The sequence below is a fragment of the Haplochromis burtoni genome, unplaced genomic scaffold, assembly GCF_018398535.1.
Source record: "Haplochromis burtoni strain Fernald_Lab_line unplaced genomic scaffold, NCSU_Asbu1 Contig_225, whole genome shotgun sequence".
In the NCBI taxonomy this organism is placed as follows: domain Eukaryota; kingdom Metazoa; phylum Chordata; class Actinopteri; order Cichliformes; family Cichlidae; genus Haplochromis; species Haplochromis burtoni.
In genome coordinates, this window is record NW_024582586.1 from 120,001 (window position 1) to 136,693 (window position 16,693).

Below are 16,693 nucleotides of genomic sequence, written 5' to 3' on the forward strand. Positions count from 1 at the left end.
TCATAACTATAAGAATAATAATGGTTTTATTTTTCATAGTAGGATTCTGCAAGACTTTTAAATTTAGTTGAAAAGTTGTTGCACAACTCTGCACTAAGCAGGTTAACAGTGGTGGGTTGACAAGTTGAACTTACATCCATGCACTCCCGCAGGTCTCGCACGTAGGCTTTCTCTGTCTGAATCAGCTCTGCCATGATGAACCTGAACACACACAAAACACACAGCGACACAAATTAGCAATTTTCATATCATCCTTGTTCACGCGGTGATAAATCAGCAGCTCCCTTTCAGCCTGTCGACTTCAACCATTTACATTAATGAACGATGACTTATGGGCCATAAGACGTGGTCATAAAGCAAGCCATGAATGACGGAAATCATGCTTGTGATTTGTGCCGCTCATATAAAAATGATGCAGGCGCTTTTTCCTGGACTGTGTCCGTCCACTCATTTGTTCTGAGCCACAGCTCGATGGTTCAGTCTGCAGTTTTTGTGCTGGCACAGCAGAGAGGAGGCCGGACGGAGGAGCGTAAATCAAGCAGGTTCATTATGTATATACATTTACACTGAGCTCCTCTTCCAGCTATTGACCAGGTTCAGTGCTGACACCGCTGTGGACAGGGACACTGGCGGGTAACCTGCTCATAGTCTGTTAACTCTGAGTGCTTTGCGGTAATAAAACATTTTTCAACAAGTGGGAAGAAATGTTGCTGACGTACAACAAAGACGGTTCACACGAGGAGCTTTTAACTACTAGCTAAACAATTCTTCAGGTATAACCTGGAGCACTTGCCAATTTGCTAAATAAGAATTATTCCACTTCCTGCTGTGACAAAACAAATTTCCCACGTGTGGGACTAATAAAGGTTATCTTATCTTATTCTTAATTTTTCTGTTTTTCTGATATTATAAAGCAGGAGGTGGTAACATACTCCTTTCTGCGTGCAGATTTGCGTTTCTCCTCATTCAGCTCATGGGCGGCAGCATCCCTCAGCTTGACCTCTGACCCTGGAGCCGTGGCTGGGATGATGTCCAACTGGAGATCCTTGCTCTGACACGGAGAGAAGCAAAGTGAAAGTTTAGGTTTCGCGGTACAGAGCGAGCAGCTGCCTAGCAAAAAGCCTGAGCACTCACCGCCTTGTTGGAGTCGGAGGAGATGCCCAGAGCTTTCTCAAGACTGCAGCGGTACTTGTCCATGCGCAGCGAAAAGTCTCGATAGCGCTTGTCCACAGCTGTCACCCATTTTTTGATCTCCCCTGCATGACTGTGGCCTTTCTCGCAGAAACCATCGGCCAGCTGGATCAGCAGCTTAACGCGCTCCTTAGTTTGCTAAGAAGGAGAGAAACAGAGCCAATGTGGTCCTGACGCACATGCATGCAAAGATCAACACAAGGTTTCTGTGAGCACGTTCGCGAGCCCAACCTTGGCTGTGATGTGGAATTCCTCATGTTCCTTCAGCAGCTCCTGCGTGTGATGGATACTCGAGCCTGTGGATGTGTGTGTGGACAGGTAAAACTCCCCGGTGTCGTGAATCCACTCCAGAGCCTTTAAAACACACAGAGGATGTTTGTCATAAGTAGAGTGTGTAGCTGTGTCGCTGTAAAATTGCAGCGTGCGCTTTGCGTACCTGTTTGGCGCTCCGTTCAAACACCACGTACTGCTGGCATTGATCCAGCCTGCGTTTCTTCATCGTCCAGAAGTGGAGAACGCGGTTCTCTCTTTGCAGTAGCTCATTAAGGATGTCTACACGCAAAACAGGGAGAAAGAGATTTAAGTCAAAAGGTAAGAACCTTCCCGCAGCCACAGTGCAACGTGTTCACTTGATGTAGTAAGAACCATTTTGCTCAAACTCCCCTCGCTATGATTTGGCTCAGTGTTCGTCACCACAGCTCTGCTGCAGGGCAACATTTCACTGCTCTGAGTTAGCAGGGTCAGGTTTTCCCAGCACCACCGGCGGTGTTCCAAACATGTTTGTAAGTAATCTTTACTTACACTGTGCTCCTACTTCAAACGTTAGGAGCTAGTGGTTTTGATCATTTATCGGTTATCGGAGTCTTTCAGAGTGTTTGACTCCATCATGTTTGAGTTCCTATATTTTCTAAGATGTTTTTTCATTTGAATACTTTTTAATATTTTTTTTTCAATTCGGTTTAGTTTCAGTTCGTTTCTAGAGTGAATTAAACTGTTTCTGTTTGTTTACTGTTCTTAATCCTGAACTTTTCTTAATTCTAATATGGAGGAACAAACACAGACTGAACCAGCAGCCATGTAACAGATTCTTTTCTGCCACTGACAGAATTATTTTTTTTTTAAACAATGGTGGAAAAATCTGAAGGAGGTCCGTCTTCAGACAGATGACTGACTGCACGAGTGAATTATTTACAGTTACTATAACATTAAATAATTCACATGTAACAATATCAACAAAGGTGCAGGCAGCACCGTCGATCGATCTCTTTCAGAACCGAACATTAAACATAAACTGTAGAATCTTCCCACCACGGTGCCATCCTATTACAGCGTCACATCTACAGGAGCTGCGCAGCACTGTTTTTGTCAGCAGAGAGCTCGTGACGATTATGCGCTCGGCGACATCGCTCTGTGACTTGTTGTAACAGTGCCATCCTACTACAACATCACACTGGTCTTCTTGTATTTAGTTGCTTTTATTTAGTACTTTTACCCCTAAAGTGAATCTAGTACAGCTGCTCAACTGTGAACTGGCTCCAGTGATCTCAGTGCTCAGTGTAGAAGCAGAGGTAAGGTTCAGCCTCTGGAATCAAATCAAAGAAGTACAACGTCTCTGCAGCAACCTCCCACGATGCATCAACGGCTCAAACGAGCACACAGTGTAAATCTTTGTTAGTTCAAATTTGTCTGTTTATGGTGTTTTAGTGCCTCCACTTCAACTGCAGGGGAAACATTCATTTTCTTTTAGTGTCAATGCGAGAAGTGAGCGCACAGTTGGTGCATCTCATGACTTACGCAGCGCTATTAAATATGTGTCAATGTGAATTCAAATGAAAGGTAAAACAAACTTTTGCTGGACTTTATCAAAACGAGGGCTAACGAGGCTGTTGATTAGAAAGTCTGCATGATGTTAAACGTGTCTTCTTATACTCACTTTTGACCTGCTGTTCTGGTGCTTTGACGTGGCTCAGCATCCCGGGCATGTTAACACTGTTCCTGTGCATGTACTTGAGGAAGACATCCGCATTTCTCCTTGCCAGCGTGCACGCCTAATTAAAACGTAAAACACGCACAGTAAGATCAGAAGTGTGAGTTAAAGCTTTGCTCCGCTCTGATTCTGACTCATTCTCTGTGTGTGTGGGAGTGTGTGTGTTACTTTTAGGAAGGCCTCCTTCTGCTCCAGGTGCTTGCTGATCATGGGGGTGACGTGGTCTGTTTCACAGTTGGGTCCCAGTTTGTCAGCTCCTCCACACCAGTCCTCCTCTCTCTTGTACTCTTGCTCCAAGCTCTCCAACACGCTGCACACCTGTTGAGAGAAACGTGCAGTCAGTTGTGTTTGTGTGGACTGTCGAGGAGACGGTAAACCTAACTCTTCTCTCATACCTGTTCAGAGGTCTTGTAGAAGGCGACAGAGGCATTGACAAGCTTGAGTCGGTCCTCCATCTTCAGCATGAGCTGTTGCCAGTGTGAAGCCACGCTCTCGGCACAGTCTCTGATCAGGTCCATGTCGTAGTGGTTGGCCTGAAGCAGAGCCTCTGCTTTCTGCTGAACCTGCAGGGCACTCTGGTGTGTTTTCTGCAGAAAGGGGAAAGATCAGGATTACAGTTAGTCAAAGAAGAGGAGAAATCTAGCTTCAAACGGGCTGATGGGATAACACAAACTCTGTTACCTCAATAGCATGCTGAAATTGTTCGTGTTCCCTCTGCAGCTGCTCAGCTTCCTGCAGGGAGCTGGCTGTTATCAGACCAGCGTTTAGCATCGACTCGCCATTACGAATCCAACCCAGAACCTGTAAGAGAGACAGCGAGAGCTTTTTCCTCACAGAACTTGCAGATTTCTTGGTATTCTGGCGTTTGAACCTGTTTAACCTGCAGATGGTGCCTTGCTGCAGGTATGTGACCAGGCATTTTACCTGCTTGACTTCTGCCTGCAGGTGTCTCAGCTGGACACACTGCTCCAGGTGTCTGCGGTGCTGCTCAGCTGCTAAATCGAGCTCTTGCTGCTTTTCATGAAGAAACTCCAGCAAGTCCTGAACCCGCGTGGCCATGTCCACATCCCGATCGCACAGCAGCTCCACACCTGGATGGAAGACGCGTAACCGTATAAGACTTGGTGTGGAGGAGCAAGTCAAATAACTTTCCCGACAGTCTTAATTATCAGTCACGTGTGCATCAATTCAAACTCATGTTTAATACACGTGGCATGGCGCAACCATTCCTTGTGCCGTTTTACAGAGCACCTATTAGCATGTGAGATCACAGGTGAGTTATTATGGTTAGTGAGTGGGTGCCTCTCATCACAAACGCTGACTGAATCTGACCCGCGACACCTACACAGCATCAATATTAAAACTAACGTAGCCAACACAGAAATCTGTGCAGCAGCAGCCAACATGAGCTACATCCTGACTACACCCTCAGATGGAAGATGACCGAGGTCTGAGGGAGGCCACCGGGCGACAGTCAAACACCTCCACAGGTTTACTTTACAGCACTTAAGGGCAGATGAAGAACTGGTAATAAGAAAATGTCTAAAAAAAAATAATGGAGTCTGAGGAGCGGACTCACCGGAGGCCTGGACTTCGTTGACATACTGCAGCAGCTCCTGGCCCTGGTGGATCACATCGAAGGTGAGGTTGTTCATGGTCAAGGCCTTGTCAGCGTGGTGCTGGAGCCTCTGCTCGGCCAGCGTCAGGTCCTCCGTGTCAAAGTCATTCATCTGACCTGTCAGCTCCTCGTTCCATGACTCCAGGTCAGAGATGATCTGAGGAGGGAAGAGATTGAATTTAAAGGAAGCGTAGTATAGAGTAGCTTTAGTGAGTCACGAGTCTGTGAGATTGCTGCACTAAGGCACAATGCTGCGTGGGTAGATGTTTTTCATACAAATTACACGCATTATTCTTCCAATATCATTAATTCTAAATGAAAAATACTTTTGCATTTAAACGTGTGAACAGCACATTTTCACTTATACATTATACAGAAGCACAGGCTGTTCGATTCTGTGTCCACACGCAACCGTATTTGTACTTGAAGCACCCGTGACCTCATTTTCAGAGCTATCGAGGGATTATTGTTGCTTAGCTACAAAAAACGGTTTCTAGTGCTTCTGCATTCCTTCTTTGTGGACATCAGGTCTCTACAGTTTGCTTAAGACTGTTTAAACATTCTTATAATGGCAGATAACTGGGCTGTCACTGAGAACAGTTCAATTCTCCTCCACCCGTCTTGACAGTGTTTGATGTCCTAATTTCCTCCCCTTTCTTTGAATGTTTACCTCTTGAAAGCCTACTAGGAGTACGCACTGACGCTCTTTTATGAACGGAGCAGTTTGTGTCACATTTCAGACCTTGCTTCTCAAATAAAATGACTGGGTTTGCATCAGCAGTTAGCAAAGGTAGTCTAACCTTGGAAAAAATACACAAACTATTCTAACGATCATTACAATAGTCAATAATTTGTAATTAAGGGTACAGGGGAGGTATTCAAATGTCTGATGAGAGAGAAGTGACACTGATCAGTTGTAGCTGAACCATTTACAGCTAAAAGTGCAGTGAGTGAGGCTGAACTGAGAGTTTCTTTCGTATAAACAGCTTCCTGTGGAAACAAATCCACCTATGAGGACTCACATCAATGGCATCCCTCTCAAAGATGCGGAGCTGCAGGAAGAGCTCCAGTTTGATCTTCCTCTCCTGGAAGAGCTCCTCCATCTGTGCCTGGGCTTCATCCAGCTGCTGGAGGACGCTCTCGATGTGGTTGATGGAGCTGTTGTGGGGCGTCTTGTTGCTGGAGATGGCGGAGTCCCTGCAACACAAATGCACAAACGGCTATTAAACCATGTGATGAAGTGCTGACCATAAAAACAAGGGACGCAGAGCAGCTTTAAAGGGACACCGCAGCACAACAGGGAGAGCCATTGTGCCGATATACTGTCTTATATCAGGATTTGGTTCAGCCAAATCACAAGCAGCTGCCCCTTTATGTTTTCCTTCTTCTGATTGGCTGTCCCTCTTAAACAGGAGGGTTGAATGACTCCCGAGTGAGACTTCTGTGCCCGTTATGTTTGTAAGGGGACAATATTTGGGATGTCCGCTCACTTACACCACACAGAGCAGAAGAAACTGAGACGCTGTATTTGAGGAATTACATATTCAATGCACATATTAAAACTGTGGGCATGTTTAATAGGAGCACCCAGCATCGTGACAGACTCCCTCTGTCCTTCATTTTTGTGACAATATATTGAGTGTTTGAAATCCCGCAGCCTGTCAGCAATCTTAAATGGATTTCATTACTTAATGAGAAAGATTTCTAGTCCGTAACACAGCACTGGAGCCAAAATAGCAACATATATTTTACTGTTTCACCACAAAGGAAAACTGAAGTCGTGCATTTAAGCCATCAAGCTGGGATCTTCATAAAGTAAGACAAAACATTAAACCTGCACAGAAGTGTTAATGTGAATATTAAATTGAATAAACAAATCAGACGACCCTCTGTGAGCAAGCACTTGGCAACAGTGGAAAGGAAAAACTCCCGTTTAACAGGAAGAAAAATCCGGCAGAACCAAAACCACAATCAGAGCCGTGACTGGTTGAGAGTGGGGGGAGGGAGACGGGACAAAAGAGAGATTAGAGGTGTCTGAACACATTGAGAGTGAAACTGGATCATGGGAAGCCCCCAGCAGCCTAGAACTATTACAGTGTAACTTGGGGGGGTTCGTGTCACCTGAAAAGCACAGACAGCATCTGTGTCCCGATCCCAAACTGGGAGCTGGTTCCACAAAATTACAGAAGCTCCTAATCTCTTTTTAAAGAGAAGGACTATTGCATATTTTCAGGGATTTTAGAGCTAGAAAAAATAATAATGAATATGTATTTATTACAAGAGGTGAATGAATTAATTAATAAATACAAATTAGTGGCAACTGTGGACCCAGTCCCAGCCTTTCACAGCTCTCACTCTCAACCAGATGCCAATCGTTCAAATTCATAAAAAAATTAAAACGGCCTAAATCGCTCCGAAGCGCACATGTCGCGTGGGCAACGGGGTCTGCAAAGATGCATATATTTTTGTTTAAGAAGAGAGAGAGAGAAAATGAAGCAGCTCATACACATTCTGACTCATCAGTCTCACAGATACACGTATGATCCACAAACATGCAAACAACAGTTTTGGGGAGGCTAAATATGAGCAAGCAAAGAATCGGAGGTCAGGTGTGTTCTGATTGGCCGATCGCATTGGTTAATCTGTGCAGCGGGTGCACTCCTAGTCCCGCGCACACTCGTTAGCAGAAGGTGTGTGGAGTTACAGTTGCCTCCTGGGGAGAGTGTCACACCATTGGACACGCATTTTTAAAAGCAGTGTTATGTAAGACTTCACCGTGGAGCCAATACACCGTGGAGAGCGAGCAAAGAGAGAAAGAAAGAGGAAAAAACTGGGGGGGGGGGACTGGAACGTCCTCTGCATAAAAATAAAGCTGGATAATGAGGGTCAACTGAATCCTCTTCTCCAACACCTCCTCCTTGCCTCTCAGCTTTCTTTGTCGCTTTTCACGCACTGCCATTAACGTCTTCAAAATGACACATATTGAATATTTTGCGCTTTCGCCACAAATTTGAATTCCAAACTCATCCCCGGTTAAATTAACCTGCCAAAACTACAACTGAGAGAAACACGGGAAGAGTACTATTACATAAGGAGACATGAGTTTTTTCTTCCCTCCTTGTCTTGACACGTTTTAATATCCCTGCATATACGTGGGCAGAACATGTGCACCATTATCTGTTACTAGTAGCTGAACGGATTTTAAGGATCGGTTGGATTGCATTACTTTTGCATCAGAACATCTTTGTTTTGAGAGTCCATACTCGAAATACAATCTCATTTGCACTACCTGAGCTGCTGGATGAGGTCCTCTCCCTCCTTGATGACGTTGACGGTGACCTGCAGCGTGGTCTGCTGCTGCTGGCCGAAGCGCTTGATCAGATCCTGGACGGCCTCCACAGACTCGGCATAAACGTCGTCCAGCAGCTCCTTCTGGAGCTCCTCCAGCCATGTCCACAACTAGAAGAAGGGTCAGATTTTTTAGAAATCTTATTCAGTTTGATTGCAGGTAAACTAGTCTAATGGTTTATCCACTGGGTTTCTGGTAAGTCTCATACACTGCATATACATGAGCCTGTGTGACACCTCTTTTTTGTTAACACTCGTGTTCTCACCCTGACCACAGGACAGGATCCGGCATACATTAATCACCTTTTTCTGTATTACAAATGGCGATTATCAGAACCTAAAGGGAGGACAGTATAGTTACTGACCGAGTCCTCTCACCAGTTTGAACAACGTTAATTGCGCTCTGACTAAGTCCATTAAACACAAAATATAAACATTTCACCTGGTAATTATTTCCCTCTTGCTCAGAGAGCCCTGTGAAAGCTCTCAACCACACACACACGCAGCCCACCATCCACTTCAACGTTATGTCATCCCTCCTGCCCACCTCTTTGACGTGCGTGTGGAAGGCGACAGACATGTCCAGCAGGACTTTGCGCTGCTCCACGCGGCGAACAAAGTCTTGGATCCTGTCTTCGAGCTGGTGGGCGGCCTGGTAGATCTCCTCTGGGTCGCACTCTCCTGTCTGGGCCAGCTGCTCGGCCGCCTCCAGCAGCTTGTCTGCATTGGTGTATGTATTCTACACCGAGGCCGGAGGTAAAGGTGGAGACGGATTAGCTGAAGAAGGCAGTGTAAAACAAGCGCAATGCAGTTCGAAGATGGGCAGAGAGAGAGAGAGAGAGAGAGAGATCGTACAGGCAGAGACAAAAATAAAAAACAGGATATGAAGACGTGTATACTGATTAAATCAGTGACAGCAGAGCTTCACAGAAATAGGTAGTGAAAGGAAACATACAGACAGCGGGTGAAGGGGATATACAAAGAAAGGTGCAGAAGCAAACGGAAACAAATGGCTGTGTTACGGTGGGACGTCAACAAGTTGTTGATATTTTTTGGTTAAAGTTAATGAGGCTGTCGGAGTATTCTACACTACTAGTGTGGAAATATAAAAGGATTACAGCTGTAACAAATGCAAAACATAGTATTTTTAAGTATATGCAAGTAATATTTTACATGCTTGCTGTATAAACATAGTATGCAGTAACTGAAGGTGTTAGATAAATATATGCAAGCAAAGAGTAGGAACACAGATGTAGCAGGTGCACACCACTTCTTAGTGTTTATATAAACAGATAAAAAAATAAAAATAAAAAAACAGTACAGTTAATACAACATCTCAACCATATATGGCAGTATAACCCAAACTGAAGAGTCACGGGGTAAGCTGGCATTAAAAGACATTTTTACTGCAAACAGCTGCACATGCAGATGCAAGTCTGTGTGTGCAGCAGGTGTCTACACATTACTTTGGGTGAAATTGTTAAAAACCTACTAAGAGCTTATCTAGTTTGTAAAATTATTTTTAATCAGCTAAAATCAAGGCAAGAACCTGACCTTGGCCAAATACCTTCACAAAATGCTGGGAATGCGCTAACTTTTACTTGGGACAAATACTGTTCATAAAAAACTATTTAGAAAATAGAGTTAAGCTAACACTGAAACTAATAAAACCAACAATGTCAAACAATAAAACCTAGAAACTAAGTCTTTATAAACAAAAACTAAAGTATCTCTGCTAGCTTGAATAGCTAATATTTTACATTAACAAATTAGCATAGCCGAGATTTGCTAACCCTCACTGCACCTTTACTTTTTTCCCCATTTTTCCCCCCAATGAGTCAGAGTGTCTTTCACTAATAGTGAAATGCCCAAAGATTGTAAATTAATATAATAACATGGAGACACAACACAGTAGAAAACATTACAGTGGCAAAAGAAGAAGAAAAACAGCACACAGAAACAATACAAACACCAGCAATGCAGTGACTGGTGCACTGGTTTAAACCTGACAAAAGGCCAGGAATCAAGCTACCTGTGCCACTTCCTCAAAGTCTTCATGGCGTTTCTGGAGAGCTCTGGCTCGGTGGAGAGACTTTCCCACCCCTGTGTGTTTGCTGAGGAAGGCCTCGCCATGGTTTTCTATCCAGTCCAAAACCTGTGCAAAGACCACATTACCCACTGTGAAACGTATAACACCACAAGGGGGCGCTCTGACGTGGTATTACTGCCACAAGTGTTAATGATGAAAGCTGTACATGAGAGCAAAGGAATGGCAGAAATAACCATGAGCGCGGTTAACAGGAGCCACAGCACGGAGTCTTTCTTTGCACACTCCCCTCTGTGCACTTTGTCCTTCTTAGGATGAACAGCATCTGCATGGCCATATGACCCAATTCAGTTGCCATAGCAATAGTTGCCATGTCAACACACTGAGGAATGCCTATGATTTTTGGACAGTGTGCAGCGGTATTGTCATGTTGGGACCATTTGATTACAGCATGCAAGCTTTTATTCTGCAGAAAGCCTTTTTATTTCAGGCCTTCATCCAGTGCTCGTATCCACAGCGACATGTGAGGACTGAACGTGCATCGTTCCAGCAAATAACTCAAGGACATGTCGATAGGAAACATGCCTGCGGTTGCAATCAAACCCTCTATTAAGTGTAGTATTCATCTAGCCATAAGCGTAGCCTGCTATTTTCAAATTAATGTCTAACCCTGGCAATTAAGCTCGGTCCTTGGAATTGCAGTGTGCTCGAACAAATGCGCGCATGCATGAAGGTATAAACAAAAATACACGCAGTAAACTGGAAACGTGTGCGTACCTGCTGGACGTCCTGCTGAAACACGCAGAGCTGCAGGCGCTGGTGCAGACGCACTTTACGGTGCTGCCAGATGTTTTCCAGCTGTCTCTGGTGATGCAGCACCTCGTGGATGATGTCCAGGACGTGGTGCACTGCCTTAGAGTAGTTTGCCGTTGCCGTCAGTGAATCGGCACTGCCTGGGGTCAAAGGTCGCTGCAGCTTGTCCAGCAGAGCTTTGCCATCTTGACTCACCTGAGGTTAGAATATGTTTTGAACTCGACGTGAATCGGAAAGATAAATGCCACTAAAGCTAAACCTGCCCTCTGGACAGCAGACTAACTCCATCGTGTGTGTGAACTTGCCTCCGAGTAAGCAGCTGTGATGTGCTCGTACAGGCCTTGGTGATGGTGGATGGCATCTTCGAGGTCTTGTAACTCAGAAGGCAAGTCCACCTCGCCACATGCCTTACACCAGGAGTCCACATTACTCATGTACTGCAGCGAGAGGAGAAGCATAGTTCACATGACACACTGCTGGTTTATACATCTGTGCGCTCTTCCCAGGGGTCAGAAACAGCAGAGCATAGAAAGACATCGCCTGGGTGTAAACCTCCTCATCTTTTGCCCATGAGATCTATTAGAAGAATTATCTATAGCTGAACCTGCTGTTCATTGGCCTGTGGTGACTTCCTAGAAGCTTCCTGTACCCCCCTGTAGGAGTGATAGGGGAAAACATAACAATCATTAAGATTGACCTCTGAGAAATATCTCCATCTTAATGATTTGCCTTTTAAACACCTCTCACATCATAATTGGAATCACATACAGAAGAGAAGCTTGTTTTAAGTCTTTGTTCTCTTCATGTATGTGTGGAGTGGAAAAACCTCTGGGAACAAAATGCCCTTTTCTATTTCATCTTACAAACATGAAAGGCTGGTCTGATGACGGCAGCATTCCAGGTCGGAAAAGTCGCACCGCCTTCTGCTTGTGTACTTTTTAAGGCCATGAATCATTCCAGACACACACACACACACACACACACGCACGCGCACACGCACACGCACACGCACACACACACACACACTCAGAATTTATTCATGCAAATATATGTAAATGAAATGTATGTGCTAGAGTTTATTCAATTAAGCCAAATGGGTACTTTACAATCCAAAAGGTGTGCACGTGTGTATTCATTTGCATTCATTACAAAATGTCAACACCTCGGCTACCTGAACAGCACATCAGCACGAGGTTTACCGATTGGTTCCCACTGAACCAGTGTTCAAGGACTAGTTAAGACTTTTGAGAAACAAGCTACTTATCATAAGAGCCAAAAATTGATAGGGTTTAGCTTAATTACTAAAGTGAGGGTACAGGATCTATTCTTTTTTTGACATTTCCATTCATTTATAAAGAAAACAATTAAATTACAACATTAAAGGCTCAAACAATAAATTCTAACAGATTCAGTCCATGAACATTTCTTGCCATTTACCAAACCGTCACACTCACCTGGTCACATTTCTGATGGAAACCGGCTGACATCTCTAACAGCGTGCTACGTTCATCCAATGCGGCGGCGAATGCCTTCCACTCCTGCTCCAACTGACTCGAGATCTGCTTGATCTGCTGGGAAGCGTAGTGACCCGACTCCAGCAGCCGGTTCCCCACGGACATGATCCGGTTGATGTTGACGTACACATTCTGTACAGGACGATGAGGAAGAAAGGCGCGAAATGGCAGAATATTTTCAATCACTAATTCATAAAGAAGCAAAAACTTGGTCTAACATCTGAGGCCACAGGTACGTGCAGACGAGAGAGGAACTGAGAGGAGGAACCAAAAGAAGGTTTAAAGCGGTATATTATTGTGAGAATGGGTCGTTCTGCACATTGAGCATGTTTACTTCAGGTACTCAGGTATATTTTTAAGGTAAAGCTTCCACGATTACTCAATTTACATTATAACATCGGTATTAGGTCACACGGCTGCACATTACCCAGAAAATAATGCACATATTTTTGTGTTTTTATTTCTGAAATACCAATAAATAGTTTTTTTGTTTAAAAAAAGTATTTTTTTCCATATGCAAAAAAAGACAAAAAAAGTGCCTTAGACCTGGAAACACGGTTAATACATCATCGTTTAATAAGTGAATAGGCCAGAGAAAATGGCAAACTGAGGAGCTTAAGTAAAAGACACATTGGTCTGCTACTGTTTCTTTCTCATCCGTGAGCAGAAACCCTCAGCGGCTGGATTGATTCCTCGTCTCAGCAGTTTCATAATGGTTATGTAAGGCGGACTGTGGATAGAGAATAGGATTACTTAATACCTGGTTGTGTTGCTCCTAACATGGAGAAAATGTGCAAGTGCACGGAAGCGCAGGCTGCTCTAAACAAACACTCAAACCCAGCAGTAGAGCTTGACACTAAGTGCAATAACTATATTATTATACAGTGTAGGGCACCGACTTGAGTCCAAGTGGGAAGAAAAGCATTATCTCCTGCTGCGAATCAGTGTGTGTCTCACCATGCAGTTCATGGCGAAGTGGCTGTGCTGGGTTTGCAGCTCCACAGCATGGGGGTGGTTGTTGCCGATCTCTGTGTAGCCTGCCAGGAACAAACCCTTGTTGTGCATGATCCAGTCGAACATCTGAGGCATGACGACAAATACACACACAGAGAAAAAATATCAATAAAAAAAATGAAAGCACAGACACACAAGGGTTGGGTTCATTACTAACTCCTGCAGATTGTTGCAAGAACAGACACAAACAGCTGGGACTGAGCCGTGTGGGCAAACCTGAGCGTGTTTGCTCACTGCTGCAGTGTTCGAACATCTATCCAGGCCAGCATACAGAGAAATGGACTGCCTCTATTAAGAGCATCCTCTCTGGCTCTCTTAGAGAACAACTTGTGGCCTATGGTGTCCTAGCAACAAGCTCCTACTACTGCAGTGTATCCAAGACTGCAGCTCGCTCTGTGTTGCTGCAACCTGCTATTTTATTCTACTCACTCCAACACGGATCTGTGCATTTCTCTCCCTGTCTCTTCTTATTTTGTGACGCAGCTGTCATCGCCCAAGCCGTCTGTGTGGCAGCCAGAGTAGGTGGCGGTGCACCTGCGTGAGCTAGCCTCCATCTTCCCGCCTCTCACGGTGGAGGAGGGCAAACCTGTTTAGTGTTTAAGATCCCGAGGGCTCGATTACAGTACACGAGGTCTTCGCAAACAGCATCAGTCGATGCTTCTCAGTGTGTGTAATTGCATTTTTTTAAATATGTATATTGGCATTTGTGTGCCCTGCAGTGATCACCAGCTCTGGTTATAGATTATCACTACATCACAGCTCACAGAGAACCAGCCACAGACCTTCTCTGCATCCTGCTCGAACAGGCGCAGCTGGAAACACTGATCCAGTTGGAGCTTGCGGACGTGCCACGCCTGGTGGAGGTGCTGCCGGGTGGAGTGCAGCTTGTCCAGCAGCTGGGTGATGCGCGGCACCAGGCCTTGGGTGTCCGCGTTGCACACTCCACTGCCGCTACTGCTGCTGCCGCCGCTGCTGCCATTGCGATTGGAGAAAGACTCGCTGCTCTGAATGCGCTGGAGCAATCTGGAAACAGATTTGATGTTTGCATTAACATCAAAGACTTTTTGCTACTGCTTCAGTCAAGCTAGCCTCCGTTGTTAACTGATAACCCCAAAAAGGAGAAAAAAAAAGGGGGAAAAAAGAGCACTGCCCAAACTCTTGATCACGCTCCAACCTGTTGCCCTGTCCATCTTTCATACAAATGATCTGGATTCACATACACAACCAGAACTAAGACTTAAAAACAGGTATTTCTGATACATTATATATGATATATAGAAAGATGCAGAACCACTGTTTTGTTTTTTTACCTTTGCCCTTCAGTGTCCAGTTCCTCTATAGGAGCTTTAATGACTTTCTTCTTCAGTGTGGCGTGCTCTTCTATCATCCGTCTGGCTCCTTCCAGGTCTTGGGGAAAGTCTTTCCTTGACACGGTTTCCTGCATCTCTTCTAGTCGAGCCAGCATCTGGGTAGCATGGCCAGAGAAATCCTCAAATGCTACACGCACCTGGACGGAAACACCAGCAAACAAAAAAAAACACTGAGTTATGGTGACCCACTTATGGGCAGTTTGGTTGACTGTCTTAAGAAGGAAACAATCAGATCAGAAAGAAGAATAATCCTGTGTCTACTTGTGTCTTAATCATCCGATTTGGACATCACTGGGGATTTGGGGGATCTTGGCACAGACAGTCTGAAGTGACAGGACGGCTGAGCTGATCGTACCTCTATCCACTCTTCGTGGTTGTAGTCCAGGCTGCCGTCAAAGTCTGCTGTCAGCTGAGAGGGGTCCACCACTTTCGTCAAGCCTTCGAGTGACACCATGGTGGTCTAGTGGAGCGAAAAGCAAAGAACGAGGGTTTAAAGGAGGGAGTTCAGGTGGACACTTGAGTGGTAAATGCTTCTAATCTTTCACCTTCTGCTGTGTTTCGTTGCTGAAAAGTACGATTTTTATTTACTCACAGAAAAGACAACGCGGAGATCGCGGAGCTTCTGCTGAAGGTCACATAGAGATGTGACCTTCAGCAGAAGCTCCGCGATTAATAACATTGAGATGCTGCTAATTTAAGAACACTTCTCCCCCATCTACCAAAGAGATCCTCCTCAAACCAAAATGTTGTCTTTGAGACTTCAAAACTCAGAACTAAACCTTTAACAGCCCGCCGCAACGTTTCTTTGCCTCCTTGATGTTAGACTTAAGTGAATTTCAAATCCCCAGCATGATATCAATTTCAGTTATATGCCGAGGAAAAGTCTCCCTGTGTTGCCTGTGTTTCCACCTCCGCACAAAACACCCCCACACACATGGCCAGAGATGGATGGAGTCGGAGCGATCGCTTGGATAGGTTTTGTGTAGGCCAAACAATGCAGAGATGCACTGTTGTCCTTGGGTAAAAAAGCACAGCGGCTCTTGCCAGGGAAAAATACTGATGCTGCCGCGTTCGCTATTGTACCGATTTGTACTCCGCTGAATGGAGCGATAGTCGGCCAGGGACGTTTGGGTAGCATTTTATGCTTGTGCTGAACTGTGCCATTTATCAACAATCGGACGGAAAAAAGAGAGATTGCGACCGGCTCTCTGAGCTTTGCTTTCTTTGTGTATGAACTGATGACAAAAAGGGAGGAACATGTCCTACTTCTGGTTTCTATTACACAAAGCGAGAGAAAAATCCTTGATGCACACACTGAATGCTGGACGCTCACACACATACGCAACTGTAGTCCTAGCAACAGCCCTATATCAATTTTGCATGAAGAGTGCAAGATGAAAACTTCTGAAATCTTAATAAAACATAAAGCATGGACAGGGGGGGATGAAGCCTGCACATGAATGCACATGCACGCTATCCAATCAATGCCTGTGCGGCATGACAGACCGGTGCATGGATAACTATAACGTTCCCTGTGGCTATTCTTCCTATCAAAAGATCAATATGATATAATGAGACTACAGTGAGGTCGTGTTCATACACGTGTGAGCAATCACAGTAAATTTCCACACTCGTGCGTTCTCCTACGTAGCTATAATCAGAAGCTAGAGGGGAAAATTTCCACTCCGTATCAGAAAAACGCACTGCATAAAAAACCAATAAAGACAACACAGGAGCTTATGCCAACCCAAGTTTCACCACAACAAATGAGAGCTGATGATCATCGTAGTA

At 44.8% G+C, this 16,693-nt stretch overlaps 1 protein-coding gene across 14 annotated transcripts in view; it reads right to left on the bottom strand.

Annotated features, from left to right (window-relative positions):
- Positions 1 to 16,693, bottom strand: part of LOC102296617 (triple functional domain protein) — a 78,008-nt gene that overhangs the window by 17,996 nt on the left and 43,319 nt on the right. For all 14 annotated transcript variants that reach the window (XM_042226738.1, XM_042226731.1, XM_042226732.1 and 11 more), the window contains 22 exons: positions 15,258 to 15,362; positions 14,843 to 15,039; positions 14,315 to 14,555; positions 13,476 to 13,598; positions 12,459 to 12,650; positions 11,310 to 11,441; positions 10,969 to 11,199; positions 10,177 to 10,299; positions 8,692 to 8,883; positions 8,086 to 8,255; positions 5,819 to 5,993; positions 4,758 to 4,953; positions 4,103 to 4,269; positions 3,860 to 3,979; positions 3,574 to 3,765; positions 3,347 to 3,496; positions 3,125 to 3,239; positions 1,628 to 1,743; positions 1,423 to 1,545; positions 1,135 to 1,329; positions 933 to 1,051; positions 135 to 201 (listed from right to left, as the gene is read on the bottom strand). In XM_042226738.1, the coding sequence (XP_042082672.1) occupies positions 135 to 201; positions 933 to 1,051; positions 1,135 to 1,329; positions 1,423 to 1,545; positions 1,628 to 1,743; positions 3,125 to 3,239; positions 3,347 to 3,496; positions 3,574 to 3,765; positions 3,860 to 3,979; positions 4,103 to 4,269; positions 4,758 to 4,953; positions 5,819 to 5,993; positions 8,086 to 8,255; positions 8,692 to 8,883; positions 10,177 to 10,299; positions 10,969 to 11,199; positions 11,310 to 11,441; positions 12,459 to 12,650; positions 13,476 to 13,598; positions 14,315 to 14,555; positions 14,843 to 15,039; positions 15,258 to 15,362 (3,441 nt within the window). The remainder of the gene's footprint in view (positions 1 to 134; positions 202 to 932; positions 1,052 to 1,134; positions 1,330 to 1,422; positions 1,546 to 1,627; positions 1,744 to 3,124; positions 3,240 to 3,346; positions 3,497 to 3,573; positions 3,766 to 3,859; positions 3,980 to 4,102; positions 4,270 to 4,757; positions 4,954 to 5,818; positions 5,994 to 8,085; positions 8,256 to 8,691; positions 8,884 to 10,176; positions 10,300 to 10,968; positions 11,200 to 11,309; positions 11,442 to 12,458; positions 12,651 to 13,475; positions 13,599 to 14,314; positions 14,556 to 14,842; positions 15,040 to 15,257; positions 15,363 to 16,693) is intronic.